This window comes from Beta vulgaris, chromosome 4 (genome assembly GCF_026745355.1).
Source record: "Beta vulgaris subsp. vulgaris cultivar EL10 chromosome 4, EL10.2, whole genome shotgun sequence".
NCBI classification, from domain to species: Eukaryota; Viridiplantae; Streptophyta; class Magnoliopsida; order Caryophyllales; family Amaranthaceae; genus Beta; species Beta vulgaris.
The window spans coordinates 65430328-65448016 of record NC_079205.1 but is presented as its reverse complement, the minus strand read 5'-3'; the positions used below and the strand labels follow the sequence as shown (position 1 = coordinate 65448016).

The window sequence follows — 17689 nt, the reverse complement described above, 5'->3', positions numbered from 1 at the left end:
AGTAACTTTAATTAAAAGTATCTTTATAATCTTGCTCACACTCGTTGAGGCTTTTTGGGGGAATGCATTACCTTTTTTCCCACTCTAAAGGTGCCTTGCTTATGTAGTTAGATCGGATTAACTTGTTAGAAGTGTCGGTCTAATAAAGTACTTCTCCTTACTAATAGAAACTATGATGGTAGTTTGACTAATGAAGACCATTTTATAAGACCATCCTATTTATTTTCATTGTAGTCAACATTTTAGAAGATGCACATATTTTAGAAATGCACATATTAAAATAGGACTATAAACAATAATGCATTTATCTTAAGTGTCACATGCATGTGTAATGTAGGAGTTGTCTGAGAATGACCATTATCCAGAATGTCACAGGTACTTTCAACAAAAAAATAAAAATGTACTTCCAAGTTTATGTAGGAAGCAAGACTCCAAATGCAACATTAGTTACATTACAAAGGATCCCTAATAATCATAATTATATCACGTTGCTTCTATTTCTCTAGTTGCTATTATACTTTAATTGTTGCTAATACATGACTTTGATTATTAAGATGGATCTTACTAAAATTTAAGTCTATATATTAGTCAAAAATTTACCAACCTCCCATCGAAACAACACAAATGTTAAAGTTTTGCAACTGAAAAACGAATATACCACATCTGCATGTATATCATACGCGTCGTAATATCCAGATGAATATTTCTCTAGTTGCTATACTCTAATTGTTTCTAATACATGACTTTGATTATCAAGATGGATCTTACTAAAATTTAAGTCTACATATCAGGGCCGGGGCTAGCATATTGGAGGCCCTGTGCATTTTATTGAAAATTGGCCCATATATAAGTGTGCATGTGTGTATCCGTATGTATATACACTTTTCTACTTAAAGTAAGTTGTAAAAAACTATCACTTTAAAAAATTATACTTGTGAAAAGTTCCAATATTATCTCTTCTACCTTTAAAAAAAATATATATATATTATGTCTTCTAAGACATTAAAGTTAATCACATTAATTATTATAAATTAATGGCTTCACTTAAGACTTTGTTTTGGAAGGTTAACTGTGTATTAATATCATCACCTTGCAATATGGAAAGTTAACTGTGTATTATGTCTGCTAAAAAAATAAAAATGAATTAATTATTGTAAATTAATGGCTTCACTTGAGTATTAATACCCTTGTTTTAGAGAGCTAAGACTTTAATTGTTTTGGAGAGCTAAGTGAGTAACACCATTACCTTGGAATATGGAAAGGGGAGTAAATAATAACAACAACCGATTACCATGTGTTTGCAAGGTTCAAGTCTATGCCTGAGTAATATCTAAGAGGGTCTCTCCCCCTACATTTCTTCTTCCATATCCAAAATCTATGGACTCTCCCACTTCAAATCCATGAAAAAGTATCTTTGTTCTAATGCCACCTAGACACCGGGAGGGAGGAGATAATTTGAGGCCCTCTAACTTACGAGGCCCTGCGCGGTCGTGCACGTGGCGCCGGCCAAGCGCAGGCCCTGCTACATATTAGTCCAAGATTTACCGACTTACCATCAAAACAATACAAATATCAAAGTATTGCAACTGAAAAACGAATATACCACATCCGCATGTACATGTGCCGGCCAAGTGCAGGCCCTGCTACATATTAGTCCAAGATTTACCGACTTACCATCAAAACAATACAAATATCAAAGTATTGCAACTGAAAAACGAATATACCACATCCGCATGTACATCATACGCGTCGTAATATCCTTAGAACAAACATGCCAACACTAAGCTTCTCACTAGAGTTAGCCCAAATAATTTACCAACAAACAAATCAAAACATTAAGTGAGGCCATTATAAGCCCATACCACTTCCCAAAACTATACAAAAACTTGATTAAACCAAAGTCACCAAGATCCAATTACATTTTGGACTAATCCATAAACCCTCAACATAAAATTTTCATACCAACTAAAATACCAACTCTTCATCTAACCCACACCCATCTTCTTTTATTTCTCCTTATTTTCTCTCTCCTCTTCTTCCACTTCGACACAACCTATGTTTCCCCATTAAACCCCCTTCAAACTCACTCACTACTGTAACAAAAACAACAAACACTCTCTCAACTAATTGACACAAATAACTTCGATTTCATCGAAAACCCCAATTCTTCATTTTCTCTCTCCTCCACATTGGCTCCCAGGTAACTCAGATCCCTCACATTGTTTTCATTTTATTGTATTTTTGCTTCAATTTATAATGTCTGTGTTTTATATTAAGATCTTGCTAAATTTCATTGCTTTTGATCCTTAAACTCATCCTACTATAATTTGATTACATTCTTTATATGGGTTTTTTGTAATTTTTTTTTTGGATTTTTTTCAAATTTTTTTTTGTTGGGTTTTTGCAGATTAGTATTTGGTATAATTAGAATAATTGGATTGAAAATGGCGGTTTCAACAGCATCAGGGTTACAAATGGCGGCAGTAAAGCCGTGTGTTTTTGCGCAACGCCAAGTTATGAAGGCTGGTGCTGCATTTTTTAGTGCTGATTTGAAACAGGCTTCATTTGCTAAGCTTAGTAGTGCTTGTCATATATCATCTTTAAAGCCCTTTCAGCGCAATTTCTCGGCTGCGTCGTCGAAATCGAACTCGAGTTTGATTAAGGCAATGGCGGAATCTAGTGATAAGCCTGTTGGAGGATTGCCTATTAACTTAAAAGGTTTATTTTTGATGGATTTTTGTATTGCTGATTTTACTTGCTAATCATGGTAGTTTTGTGCTTTGTGGATGTTGTTGATCATTGTAGAAGGGAATAGTGTTGTGGAATATGTAGTGATTTTTTATGATTAGATGAATGCATTGGGGTTTCGGCTCGTTTGGTAGGTGGTAATAAGAGGTGGTGATGGGTTTTTATCGTTATTTTGTGAAACTTTTGTCATGCTGATTGTTCATAGTAACTCTTATTCATTAGCAATTACCTATTTTTAACATGGATTTCCATTTTAATTTGTTACCACTTTAGAGTTGATAACGAGTGTAAGTGAACTTTATGGAAAAAGACGTATGTTTAAGGATGAAGTTCTATTATCATGGGAATTTGTATGGTAATGTATTCATAGAATTACACGTAAATTCATTATCATTACCAACATTTAGTACCGGCTACAAAACATGGTGTCCAAGTATTGTTGTTCATGAAGTGACATGATGATGTGTTTGTATGAAAAATGCAACTAATAGGAAAGAAAATCAAGATAATGAGAACCAAGTCTAGGGAGTTCAAGAATTAGAAATTCTTATCCTCTTTTGAACCCCCCCAAACAAAGAGCAGCGGGATGCTGGATCATTTCCGTCTTAGCTTGTTGATGCTTATGGATATTTCTAGAACATGTAACTCAGACTACTTGCAGGTAAAAGGGCATTTATTGCCGGCGTAGCTGATGATAATGGATATGGTTGGGCAATTGCAAAATCCCTAGCTGCTGCTGGTGCTGAGATTCTTGTTGGCACTTGGGTCCCTGTAAGTGACTCGTTGCTACAGACCGTCATCTGCTTTCTTCCGAGGATTAAAAGGCTTAATGCCTTTTCATTTAAATCTTTTTACTCAATTTTTTTAATGATGTTTTAACAGGCACTGAATATTTTTGAAACAAGTCTAAGACGTGGGAAGTTTGATGAATCACGGGTGTAAGATTTCTGCTGTTTAGTGCCTTTTCAGCTCTTATGATATCAGTAGTCTGAGTTGGGTTCATCTTGTGGTGCTTTCAGGTTGCCTGATGGTTCCTTGATGGAGATCACCAAAGTATATCCTCTAGATGCAGTCTTTGATACTCTTGAAGATGTTCCTGAAGAGGTAATGATAGACAATTCGTGATTTCCCTCTGCTTTTATGTCTGATCTGGTATTTGTTACAATCATTAGACATAAGACCATGTCTCTAATCTCTTCGATGATGGATCCATTGCAGATAAAAACCAACAAGCGTTATGCAGGGTCTAGCAATTGGACTGTCAAGGTTTGTAATATCTTTCCGTTATCTAGGAAAGCATACTTGACTTCGTAACCCCACTGCTAAGTCCACCTGAACCTGACATGACGTACTTAGAGAAATTCGATCCAAACTACTTGAATTTAATCCAATGATTGTCCCGTTTATCAATTTGTGCAATTACGTTGAACTTTATTATTTTATCTTTGAGCATAATTTGAATCCAAACCTGAAACCGTTAACCCATATTCCCAACTCAAATTGCTCCTACCTCAAGTTGCTCCTCCTGCTTCTGTGATTCTATATGTCACAAACTCATGGGTGACATAACCCTTGCATTTTGTGTTGATATATTTGAACGTGAGAATTATGTCTTATCTACTTAAATCTTTTTTCATGCTTGTAGGAAGTTGTTGAATCAGTTAAACAGGATTTTGGTAGCATTGACATCCTTGTGCATTCACTAGCCAATGGACCTGAGGTTGGTATTGATTTGACATATTAAGTTCGATATCTCTATGACCAATTATTTACCTACTGATCTGTAACAAACTTATCCATAGGTCACCAAACCTCTTTTAGAAACATCAAGGAACGGGTACCTAGCGGCTATATCTGCTTCAAGCTACTCTTATGTTTCATTGCTGAAACATTTCCTTCCTATAATGAACCCAGGTATTATCTTCTTTGGATTATTTTTTTTCACTTCTCTTCTCTTCCCAGTTACACAATTTTCTCTTTGCTGGCTGTGAACAAATTTCTTTTGTACTGTATGTGGTGGTGAGGGTTTAATTGCATGTTCTGCTGTTTGCAGGTGGTTCTTCATTGTCACTCACCTACATTGCTTCTGAGAGGATTATTCCTGGGTATGTTCCTTCTTGGTTTCTTACTATGCTCAAGTTATGTCTTTATTTTCCCTTCGAATGTATTTTCTGACTCCTCACCTCTCGCGTAGTTATGGTGGAGGCATGAGTTCTGCAAAAGCTGCATTAGAGAGTGATACAAAGGTCAGCATTTCTTTTATTTTTGTTGATCTCTAGAGGAACCATCCTATAATGGCTGTTTTGATGTTACTAGCATTACTAATAATATGTTGATTGGCTTAGGTAATGGCTTTTGAAGCGGGTAGGAAACGCAGGATTAGAGTGAACACAATATCAGCTGGTAAGTTTCATACCCTGAAAGTACAAGTCCATAATTAAAAAAAAAATATCCGATCACTTGCAAATATTCAAAAATTCCCTATCTATTGTGAGTGTGTCTCCGAAATGTTCTTGATAGCACGTTTTCAAATGACCATTGTGTCCCTGATACTTGACTAAAAATCCAATATTTGATAATCCCTTCTATTTCCCCGCTACTCAGTCCTTTGGTATAGCTACCGACTCTTTCTGTACTCCTTATGACCAACAAAAGCATCAACTTTCCCGGATTTTTCTAACATTGACAACATTACGTGAGGTAGATGTTAACTTGATCATCGATCATCTGACAATGTCTTCCCTCAGGCCCACTTCGGAGTCGTGCTGCAAAGGCTATTGGATTTATTGATATGATGATTGACTATTCTATAGCAAATGCTCCATTGCAAAAAGAACTATCTGCAGGTAATATATACTAGGGATTGGCTAGAATTTTGATTGCTACTATTGATTTACACAATCTTCTACTGACAAGCTTGTCATATAACGCGTGCAGAGGAAGTTGGAAACGCGGCTGCTTTCTTAGCGTCACCTTTGGCATCTGCTATAACAGGTGCTGTAATTTACGTCGACAATGGTCTGAATGCCATGGGAGTAGGTGTAGATAGTCCTATTTTTGAGAATCTTGACATTCCTAAAGACCAGCTCTAAATTTCTTAGCATCACCTTCGTGTTATGATCTTCATTTGTTAGTTCTTGTGTTGAGGATGGGTACTTGGGAGTTGAGAGTAGGAAGCTTAATGTACTGTATTGTACTTCAAATTCGTGTGTTGAGGATTGGTACTTGGAGTAGGTAATTTTTATCATAGTATTGTTTTCAGTTGAGAATATCTCACATAATCACATTATATTGCTCTCCCACTTTTTAAATTTAAATTTGATTGGAGCGACTCAATAATTTATATACTCTGAATTACAAATTACAAGAATAAGGCAATAATAGATGTATAATATATAGTACAATCATGTTCTGTTTAGCTTATTTTCAATCCTTATATGTTCATATAAGGTCTAATAAGTTCAGATTACTTTTAGTTTATTTAAAATATTGTTTGAAGCATCTATAAAAGAAAGTCTAATAAATTCAGGTAAGTTTTAAAATCTCTAACAAGGACTAATAAGTTCAATATGCCAAAAATTCGGTTGTTGGATAAACTACTCACAATTTAAGTAATAATTAAGTAATTGTTTTCTGATGTTCACATTTTATGAAAATTCGGGTGTATATTTTCAGGTTTATTTAATTCAATTTCAAAAATTTCAAATCACTTGAATTTTGAAATTGAAGGGGGTTGTGTCAAGTAATTGAGGCTTTTTTGTTGTTCTTTTTTTAAAGTATTTCTAACTTCAAAGTATCTTGATTCTTTACATAAAAAAAAATGGGTTTTGTTGGTAGTATGCTTGAAAATTATCCTAAGAAAAATTATAGCAAGATTAGTTGTTTTTTTTTTTTTGAAAGAGCAAGATTAGTTATTATGCAGATTTTATTATGATAGAAATTAATGATCAAGTCGTAAATTTGAACATCAAAATAAAAATTGAAGCATCAAATTCATTTATTGCTTTGCCGAATCACAAGTACTAGAAAAATAGAAGTACTAAGTTGAGAAAAAAATTAACTAGGGAAAAAAGGAGCGTATAAAACCCACATCAAAGTAAATTTTGCTCAAGTAAACATGGATTCATTAAACTGTCACAACAAAATCTTGCTCGAAATCACTAGCTCCCGAAAATTAGACGTTTACACTAATATTCCAGTTCACATTATGGATACTTAGCTACTTACACAGTAAACTAGATGTAATATACTTCCTCCGTTCCGTAACATAATAACTGCTACAAATAAATATATTACATCTCATAAATAATACCGATTTGTTGCAGTTATTATGTTAGGAAGTACGTAATGTTAGGAGAACTAATAGAACTCGGCATAATTATATGTCACAAGCCACTGCACAAAAAATGCCTCCAAAAGGCCAAAACTATGTTTGTTAGTTGCTATTTGCTGCACAAAAATATCTACCCACCATCAGCATGATGCTGCTGAAGTTCTATAACTTGGTCCCCTCTGCTACTTTGAACTTATGCAACTTGTGTAGTGGGTATTGCGACCGGAGTTAGATTGGGCACTGCGTCTGCCTGAGACAGAGGGGTGCTCACTTGATATCTATGAGGCATTAGCTCTTCTCCCGACGCCACTGAATCTACCATCAACTGTTTCAAAATTTAGGAGACAGAAGATATTGTCAGGCTTTTAAACATTACCAATTTGTGAACAGAAGGTTGATCCTAAAGCTGTGTTTGGCTTAGAGGAAAACATTTCAAACAGTTTTCAAGGATATCAGCCCGTTCAGGAATCATCTTAAAGAGATCCTTCCTTGTAGAGAGAATGTTTTCTCCTTGTATTATTCAACACAAGAAAATTTCACCCTTCAAAAAACCAAACAAGGGACATTGAGAAAACTAATTTCCCTAGAAATAATATTCCTTGCAACCAAATACAACATTTACAAAGCAGAAATCTTTCAGCATGTAGCAACTTTGACTGACAAGAGAGAAAACCCTTACCTTCCAGTCCTTAAAATCAAATCTGAAGACAAAATGGTGGTATAAGACTTGACCAGAAGCCACCAAATCCGAGAGAGGAGCATTCTTAGGTGCTGAAAACAGAAACAATAAGACACTTTATCAAAATCAGGAGAGCTAGACATAGAACTTAACTAGTCTTACATGCACGCAATGCGTGCGGTAACGTGTGATAACAAATGCAATAGAAAATAAAATTAATCGGGAAGAAAAATCGTCTTTACATTTTATTTTCTCAAAAAATTGATGTTTAGTTTAAATGTCCTACTTTCCCCCTTTTTCATTAAAAAAAACAGTTAGTTGTCCTCTATTTTTTTTTTTCCTTATTCTATTTTTTGGTGTCCCCCATGTGTTGCCTTATATAATAAAGATGTTTAGACGAATGAATAAGAAGTGTGTGGACTTACAAACAAGATGAGTCCCTTTGTCGTTAACAGCTATCTCAGCGCGGCCATCTTTCACAAGGAAAGACAAAGCAAACAGATTTTCAACTGTCTGTGCAAATGAAAACCTGTTCAGAATTAAGTTTTCAAGGCTGACTCTCCTTTTGCTCCTCAAGATGTTAAACATGGTTGCCATGTTCTTATCTGTGTCTTTTTTCTGATCTGAGCCGGAGTTCTCAAGCTGATATACAAAGAGGGGTAAATGAGATCAGTTGCCTTTAAATTCTAGTAGTATATATATATAATATATGATGAATGAATCAATGAAGCATACTCAATAATCAGGAACACTATAGTCTTTGCTATAAATATTTCATGCAAGTGCCCATTAAGTCACTTCCACAAGAGACAACATGGATAATCTAAACGCGAAGTATGAACCCAAGTCACACGACATATTTATCTTCACAGCAATACTCCATTTCCTTCCCAAGATACTACCCTATTGAATCGCAAAGTTACCCATATGGCCATATTGCTCTTACATATGCCGAAAGATTCAAATCTTCCCTTGTGTGTGGCCAAGGGATCCACACTCTATGTTCGCTAATACCACTCCTCTAATTTGTAAGGTGAAAAGTTGACAAAATGAGTTGCAACCAGCAAAAGTTGGTGAGAATGGTGCAATGACATGTACCATGATTTGACCATAATTCCTCCGATTTTTTAGTCGCCACACACAGGAGATGCACGGTATTGTAAGCAAACCATGTGATAAGGAAGAGATAGAGATATAAAAGGTGCTCATGTGAAGAAGAGAGAAAAACAGAGCTTAGATACCAAAAAAGGTATGTTACAACCATCTTTAAACATCCAAAATAAGAAAGTGATTACTGCAGCTTTATACCTGTTCAGGCTTAGCAGCAGAACCAGTCAGCCTCGTTCGCCTCTTACGAACAGCAAACTTTCTTTGCTTCACCTGAGTATTCATCGGTCCATTCCTATTGTAAAAGTAAAACATAAGAGATCACTCCTCAATTTAGCCACCATCATAGAAATACAAACCCGGAAAAACTTTGATTCAACTATTTTTGCAGGACAACAGAGAGATTCAGTACATACATGGTAGGACAGCCTAGACCTTTCTTGAAAATGGGGCAAACAAGAACACCAATGGCGTCCCATTTGATTGAAACACGGTCATTTTCAACGCCCTGTCTACCAGCAGCTGCAAATTCGCGAATCAAAGAGCTTATAAAATCAGAAGGGGTAAACCCATCTTTGGAATATGACCTCACTGTGGTAACCAAAGTGTTGGCCATGTCTAGCAGTGTCTCAGCATCTGTTATTTGCTCTCTTGGATTTGTAACTGAAAGTTCCAAGCAAATATAAACAACCAATTTAGTCACAAAGTATTTCCCACATAAGTATAAAGCAAATAATGCACAACATAAGCTTAATTAGCAAAAAATTTTACTTCAATTCTATTTAGTAGTTTAGCACTATATAGTTTAAGGTGAAGAAGAAAAATAGGCTAGAAAATTACTTCTGGCTCTGTTTGGGAAGCAATTTAGCTACCTTAAATGATAAGGTGCTAACATATTTTAGATGCTAAAATGATTAGTAGTTTATGGGGAGCATCTAAAATAAAATTTCAGGTGGCTAAAATGACAAATGATAAGTTAAAAATTTTACCTTTTCACAATCAGATGACTAAAATTTTGGAAAATCTTTCCAAAATTTTGACAACTAATTTTGCTAAAATAATTTATCAACTAATTTTGCCAAACAGTTAAACTAATCAGTTACCTTATCAGTTTCAGCACCTTATCGGTTTCAGACTTTCAGTTAACTTATCAGTTTCAGTTAACTTATCCGTTTAAGTTAACTTATCAGTTTCAGTTTATTTTCAGCTAGTAATGCCAAACAGAGCCATATCATATTATATCAAGACAATTAAGAGGTTTCTATTGATTGAAAATAAAATTTTAATGAATTAAATATATATTTTCACCTAATTATATGTTTTTTTTCTGGTTCTCCATTGATTTTCTCATAAGTCTACTTAATTTCACTAAATTACACCTATCTTTACTAATTGAACTTATTTTCAATGAAATGTACTTTATTTACTAAATGTTACCACCCCCAACATACAAACCAACTAAAAAACATAAGCTAGCAATAAATCATCCTTTTACCAAATCCTTGCTTAAATAAAAAAATAAAAGATAATGACCACCAATCCACCATTTGCGGTAAAAATAGTATGAAATTACTAACCTCAATTATTTCCAACTAAAGCACACTTCATAATTGATACTACAACATTTAAGCTTTATTCTTTTGGACTGAATTAATAATTTTGGACTGAATTAATAAGAATTTAAAACAGTTTAGTTAGACATATTCATCTCACTTCGATTTATTTCAGTTCACAAGTTTCATTTACTTCAATTTAGGCTCTGTTTGGGGAAGCATTTCAGGTGACTTAAATGATAAGGTGCTACCATTTTAAGTCACCTTATATGATTAGTGGTGTTTGGTGGAGGAACTTAAATAAAATTTAAGTCCAAAATTTGACTGAAATTGAGTTGGAGTAAAATATAGCTTCTGAGATCAGGTGCTGAAATTTATATTATTATTATTTTCTGTTTATCTTTTTAAGCCTAAAAAAATATTTTCTTTTTATGTTTTTAAGTCTAAAAATAAATTTCAGCTACAGTCATAAATAATTTACCAAACAGGTTATGCAATCAGCTAGCTTATCAGTTTCAGCACCTTAACAGTTTCAGCTGCTACCTAATCAGTTTCAGTCACCTTATCAGTTTCAGCTCCATTTCAGTCAGTTTTGCCAAACATAGCCTTAGTTAAGTTTATTTCGTTTCAGTTCAACAAATTCATTTCAGTCCTGTCCAAAAGAACAAAGCCTTAGTCACCCACCACTTCATATTCATATATGACCAAAAATAGGAAAATGAAAAATAAAATAAAATAAAATAAAATAGGAAATAACTAAATACTTCATTTAAAAAATATATATATATCACATTTAAAATGAACAACCATTAAAAAAAAAAAACTAAATGTAAAGATAGCTTTTCGTATTTAAACTTTCTACACTTCTAATTTCAAGTTATTAGATACAAATATACCATTACAGAACTAATCTAATTTGCAATACACTTCTACACGCATTCTGTACATATAAGACTAGTAAGCTTTACGACGAAATCTACTCCAATTCGTTAAAATTGCAGATGTAACCGTAAAAAAAATTACCAAGTTCGTGCAACTTGTCAACTTCTCCTAAAATCTTCTGGAACCTAGAAGAATCACCTTTGCAAATTTCTTCTTTCTCCCCTACAAAACCATTTCCCATACAAAAAACAATTACATAAGAAAACCTTTAAAAAACGCAAAATAATTAAAAAGTTAAACAAAATATAAATTAAGCACCATTGATGATATTCTTGACAACAAGGTAATGAGACCGGATAATACTCCGGTCCGCTGGTGATTGTTGAACCCATTCTTCGCCATTTCCGCGAGGTCGAGTGGACCGGCGACGCTTTGGTGGTGGTTCTTGAATATGATCGGTCCGGTTCATGTAATTATTTCTGTTAACTGACTCGGTTTTTGTGGACCGGAATTCTGTTTGATTGACGGCCATATTTTCGTTTAGTGTAATTAATGGCTCTCGTTTAACCATTGGAGTTGATTAAGGAAATGATTTTGATATATAGAGAGAAAAAAAAACAAGGAAATAGAGAGAGAAGTTGAAGAGGGAGAGAGAGAGTGGGGAGGAGAGTTGGGGTTGATGGAAGTTACTGGCTTGCGCGGGAAGCTTTAGGGTTATAGTAGTTTAATACTCCCTCCGTTTCATATTAATCTACACACTTTGACATTTTACACTATTCATAAATTGCACTTTGACCCTCGTTTGTGATTTATACGTGAATAAAAACATAGTCATGTGGGATCTTGTTAGATTCGTCTTAGTATGTATTTTATTAATATGTACTTTTTATAATTTTTACAAATACAAAACTAAAGATATATATCCTCAAAGTTTTACATTGGCATGTGTGAAAAGTGTAAGTGTGTCGATTAAAATGAAACGGAGGGAGTAACTAGTTCGTGTTCCGGATAATATGTGCCTCAATAAAAAAATGCATTTGAAGTATTCGAAAATGGAAATATTATTTTATCCTTAAATAATTTTTCACCCAGAAAAAGATTAACTCAGTAGTATAGTTTAATAGTGCTTTAGAGCAACTTCAATGGTAGAGCAAAATGAAAGTTAGCTTAGAATGCCACATAGATTTTTCTAGCTAACTCAACTTCAAGCCAAAACTCCCACAATGGTTTAGCTAAACTATTTTGTTGCTTAGGTAGGTCCCACAATCACTTTTTCTTTTTTTTATATATAAATTATCATTTATTGAAAAATTATTTGTTGTATGGGACCCAACATATTGGCTAAGCCAATTTGCTCTATAGAGCCAATTTGCTTAACAAAGCAAAACTTCATTTTGTGCTCCAATGGTTAAGCAACTAGCTAAGTATTTTGCAAAATTGCTAGCAAGTCCTTTTTTTGCACCATTAGAGTTGCTCTTAGCATATTAGATAAGAGATTATTCGAGTTTTGAAACACACATTTTTATTGTTTAATGCTTCGTCTGATTGTGTGGATGATATAGACTATATGGAGCAGCATGACATTTATTTGTCTTGGATTTTAAATATATACTCCCTCCGTCCAAAAATATAGTTCCCATTTCTCTTTTGTCACGGTAATTTATGCAAGTAGAATATAAAAGGGATATTAAAGATTTTTTGTTTATTTAAATAAATGTGGTATGGGAAAAGATGACTTAGCACCATTTAGTTTTGTGGCACTTCAAAAAATTGTCACGATAGATATAAAAAACTAATGGTGCAACTAAAAAAAATTGAGGTGGTATATTAGAAAGATTTTGTTTTATTTTTTGTTTTTTTTGGGTGATAGGATAATGTTTTTGACTTCTGTTTGTTTTAGGAGGGAAAACAAGTGTAGGGTGCTAAAAAAAATTACTTTTGTTGGAGGGTAGTTTTTCCCGCGCTTTTGACTTTTACTGCCTACTTACTTTTTTTTAAGTAGCAGTCTGTAACCCCTCAAAAACAAAAAAAAAAAAAAAAGTAGCAGTGTCTTCCTCTTTTTTTTTTTTTGCACAATCTCTTCATAAGGCCCAATCTTTTTATCCTATGGTAAGTTTGGGTTTATAAGCCCAATCACTTTATATGGTAGTTTAAGTAAGAAATTTAAAATGTTTTGATTCATATGAGCCACGAAGGCGGTACAAAGTACAAAGAAGGAGAGAGGGGATTCGAACCTGTGACCTATCGTTCACAGCTCCTCAATCTTAACCACTAGGTTAAGACATCCTTGGTTAGAAATTTAAAATGTTGGTTTAAGTTGGTAGTCTTATATCATATTGTTTGACAGGTAGCATTAGCTTTAGCTTTTACTGTGGACCGAGTTTATAATAACTTATTGTGTATCGGGATTCGAGAATCTTATGACATAGTGAGTTTTGATTTATATAATCAATTTTTTGTATAATATAATTACTTTTTATATAGTTAATTTATGTACTCATTTGCTAAATCACGCCCTAGAATTTCCTTGTAACGCCCTGTATTTGTATAAAATACCGTATTTTTGTATTTTTCATTTTCTCCTCACTTCTCCTTCCACACCACCATCATCTTCATGCCCCCTCCTAGGCCTGTCAATCAGGTCGGGTTGGGTCGGGTTCGTGTTCGGGTCAAGTTAATTCGGGTTGAAAACCCCCAACCTGAACCTGATCTGTTTATATTTTCGGGTCAATATCACTAACCCTAACCTGATCTGAAAGTTATCGGGTCAACCTGACCTGATCTGTTTGACCTGATTTTTTTTAAACGGGTTGTAAATGAGTCAACCTGAACCTGTTTGACCTGATTTTTTCAGGTTGACCCAACCCATATAACCTGATTTTTTTTTACATTCAAAACAATTGCATAATTCAATGAAATTTCAATAAACTTAGCCAACCAAGTTCATACTTGGCAATAAATATATAATAAACTACTAAGTACCAAGTTCATACTTAAAAAATATTACCAACCAAATATTACAAACCAAATCCTTAATGTTTTAGAGTTAAACAACCACAAGTTCACAAAACCAAATCCTTATTAGCATTTGTAGGAGCGGAGTCAATCTCTCCTTGCTCTGATGAGAGCTCAATCTGCTCTTGAAGTCTTCATCAGCCATATTAAGCTGGAAACCAAAGTAAACAAATAAATAAAGAGTAGAAAAACAGAAAACAGAACATTTAACATAGCAGAAGAATAGGAAAACAGAACAATAAAAAAAAGAACATTTAAATAAATAGGAAAACAGAATAATAAAAAAACAGTTTCAATCAATGAGAATGTTCTGTTTTTTTTATGAAATAAAACTCTCCTGCTGCTAAAAACGAAATGAAATTCTCATTGAAAAAAGAGAAACAGAATAATATAGCTATAAGGAACAGAGAATGGAATGTTCAGTTTCAATCAACTTTAGAAGGAAACAGAATAATAAAAATAGCATAAAAAACGAAATGAAAAAGCAGAAAGAAAAATGAAAAAAAAAGCATTAAAAAAATGAAATAAAATAGCATAAAAACGAAATGAAATAGAAGGAAAAAAAAGAAAAAAAAAGCATAAAAAACGAAATGAAATAACAGAACAAAAATGAAATAAAAATAGCATACAAAAAAACGAAATGAAATAGAAGAAATAAAAACGAAATATAATAGCATAAAAAACGAAATGAAATAGCAGAAAAAACAAAACGTAATAAAATAAAATGGCAGAAAAAAATGAAATAAAAATAACATAAAAAAATGAAAGGAAATAGCAGAAAAAAAATAGCAGAAAAGAAAAGAAAGAAAAAAAGAAGACGAAGATAGCAGAAAAAATGAAATAGCAGAAAAGAAAAAAATACCTGAATGTTGAAGAAGACGAAGAAGAGTAGAAGACCAACGAAGACGAAGACGAAATTTCTCGATTGAATTTCTGTGATTTGTTCGGCTTCCACCAGTTGAAGAAATTCGGACTGTTGTATGTTGTGCTAATAGTACTCGTGAAGAGTAGATGTCGGCGAGTTGTAGCGGCGACGAAGAAAGAGAGTGAGAGAGTGAGAGAGTGAGAGACAGAGAGAGTGAGAGAGAAATTAGGGTTAGAAATTTAGTGAGTGATGTCGGCTCAGTGAGGAGTGAGGACAGGAGGTAGATTTTTAGGGTTCCTTTTTTTTTTTGGCTGATATTAATTTATGGGCCCAACATCTTTGGGCTGGAAAATGTCTTTTTAATTAAATTATTCGGGTTAAGTTATACGGGTTGACCCGACCTGATTTTGACCCATTTACAAATCAGGTCAAGCGGGTCAATTTCAGGTCAGAAAATTCGACCTGAACCTGACCCATTTAACTTTCAGGTCGGGTTCAGGTCGACCCATTTAACTAATCGGGTTGAAAATCTCAACCCAAACCCGCTAATTTCGGGTCGGGTTCGGGTCGGGTTCTCGGGTTGGGTCGACTTTTGCCAGGCCTACCCCCTCCACCACCACCAACACTACCACCTTTTATAATGTTTTTTTTTTAAAAAAAAAAAAATCAAACAAGTTGACAAAGCTCACACCCTGCCGCACCTCCACCGCCGCACCACCGACGCCGCACCTCCGTCGCCACACCACTGCACCACCACCGACACAACACCACTGTCGTAGCCCCACCCTCCTCTCCTCTGTTTTATTCCTTTCCTGATTTTTTTTAAAAAAAAACAGGTAGGCGTCCACCATGGACGCTCCACCACCGGTGGAGGCGTCCATGGCAGGCGCTCCACCACATGGTGAGGCGCCTGCCATGGACGCCTCCACCGGTGGTGGAGCGTCCGTGGTGGACGCCTATCTATTTTTTTTTTAAAAAAAATTCAGAAAAAAGTGGGGCGCCCACCAAAGACGCCCCACCACCGGTGGAAGCGTCCTTGGCAGGCGCTCCACCACATGGTGGAGCGCCTGCCAAGGACGCCTCCACCGGTGGTGGGGCGTCCTTGGTGGGCGCCTCATTTTTTTATAAAAAAAAAATTAAAATGAAGTACAGTTTCATCTGCCATGGTGGGAGGGTGTAGCACGCCTTCTTCTTTCCAACTATATTGAGTTCGAAGAACAAACTTTTATTGCTATGATGATTGAAGGCTGGAGCTAAAGAGGCAAGTTCGCATTTTCCAAATTATGAACCCAGGTGTACAGTACACCAAAGTTATTTTTTTCTTTTTCTCATTGCTGTTTGAAAGTCTATAAATTAGCTATAGCAAAGAAATAACTTCGGTGTATGCTACATGCTCGCATATGATATAAATTGGACAATTTTTTTCTTCCCAGATTCTACTCTGATTTTCTAGGACAATTTTTGACTCGCATATGATATAAATTGGGTATGTATATGTTCGCATATGATATCTGTATAAAGTGGTGGTGGTGGTGTGTCGGGACACGGTGGCGGTTGTGGTGGTGGGGTGTGGTGGGGTTGGGGAAGTGAGTCAAAGGGGAGGAGAGAGAAAAGAATGTAAGGGTATAAATACGGTATAAAAATACCGTATTTAGGGCGTTAGTAGGAAATTTTAGGGCGTTGTTTAGCAAAGCCCTTTATGTATGATATAAATATAGTCAGTTTTCATATGAAATATAGACAGTTTTATGCGTGATAAAGTTTCATATGAAATATAATACATAAGAGGTGTACATGACGACATATTATACTCTTGGGTAAGCACTGTCAAGCTAAGTTTGATCTACCCCTAGCATCAATAAAATGTTTCTTCTGTTTCTTTTTAAGATACACTTTGACCACTAATTGTTATTTATACATAAGAAAAAATATAATCACGTGAGATCTTGTTTGATTCGACACGATATACACTTTCTAATTATATATTTTTTATAATTTTTACTTTTATACAATTGGAGATATTATCGGTCAAAGTTGTGCCTCGGCAAATGTGAAAAGTCCAATGTTACCTCTAAAAAAACGGAGGGAGTATTTTTTTACTAATATATAAAAACAAAAATGATCGTATAATATGTTGTTGGATTTGTTTCAATGAATATATTCATAATATCAACTTTTTAAAACTTTTACAAATACATAATTAGTGATATTACTAGTCAAAAATTGTACATTAACAAACATAAAAGACAAATTGTTGTAATTGTTTAGAAACGGAAATTAGTAAATGACACCAGTTGGATGCATCCTGCCAATTTCTAGTGTTGAAATATAATTAATCTCATTATCTATACATATATATTAAAAGGCGTGCGAAAGAACGTCTACGTGCCACGTGGCACTCTCCCTAGGGAGTATTAGTTCATGTAATCCATGTACATTAAAGATTAGAAATTGCATAGTATAGGATTTGATCCCTAGACCTCAAGTACATATATTAAAGTCTTAAC

The 17689-nt window shown here is 34.5% G+C and overlaps 2 protein-coding genes across 3 annotated transcripts; one reads left to right on the top strand and one right to left on the bottom strand.

Annotated features, from left to right (window-relative positions):
* Window positions 1-1958: 1958 nt before the first annotated feature.
* LOC104889901 (enoyl-[acyl-carrier-protein] reductase [NADH] 1, chloroplastic) lies at window positions 1959-6050 on the top strand. Of its 2 annotated transcripts, none has more exons than XM_048643835.2 (13): window positions 1959-2200; window positions 2461-2718; window positions 3410-3519; window positions 3631-3686; window positions 3768-3852; window positions 3967-4014; window positions 4394-4468; window positions 4551-4662; window positions 4802-4853; window positions 4943-4994; window positions 5094-5151; window positions 5496-5594; window positions 5686-6050. In XM_048643835.2, the coding sequence occupies exons 2-13, from the start codon at window positions 2475-2477 to the stop codon at window positions 5838-5840; spliced, it is 1146 nt and encodes a 381-aa protein (XP_048499792.1). In that variant the 5' UTR covers window positions 1959-2200; window positions 2461-2474; the 3' UTR covers window positions 5841-6050. The 2 variants fall into 2 exon arrangements, with proteins under 2 accessions (XP_048499792.1, XP_010673539.2); XM_010675237.3 differs by having other exon boundaries at window positions 1960-2200; window positions 2408-2718.
* Window positions 6051-6828: 778 nt separating this feature from the next.
* LOC104889902 (non-structural maintenance of chromosomes element 4 homolog A) lies at window positions 6829-12262 on the bottom strand. The gene is made up of 7 exons (XM_010675238.4): window positions 11621-12262; window positions 11444-11524; window positions 9284-9530; window positions 9069-9162; window positions 8186-8402; window positions 7761-7852; window positions 6829-7406 (listed from the first exon to the last, which is right to left on the bottom strand). The coding sequence occupies exons 1-7, from the start codon at window positions 11871-11873 to the stop codon at window positions 7275-7277; spliced, it is 1116 nt and encodes a 371-aa protein (XP_010673540.3). The 5' UTR covers window positions 11874-12262; the 3' UTR covers window positions 6829-7274.
* Window positions 12263-17689: the final 5427 nt, after the last annotated feature.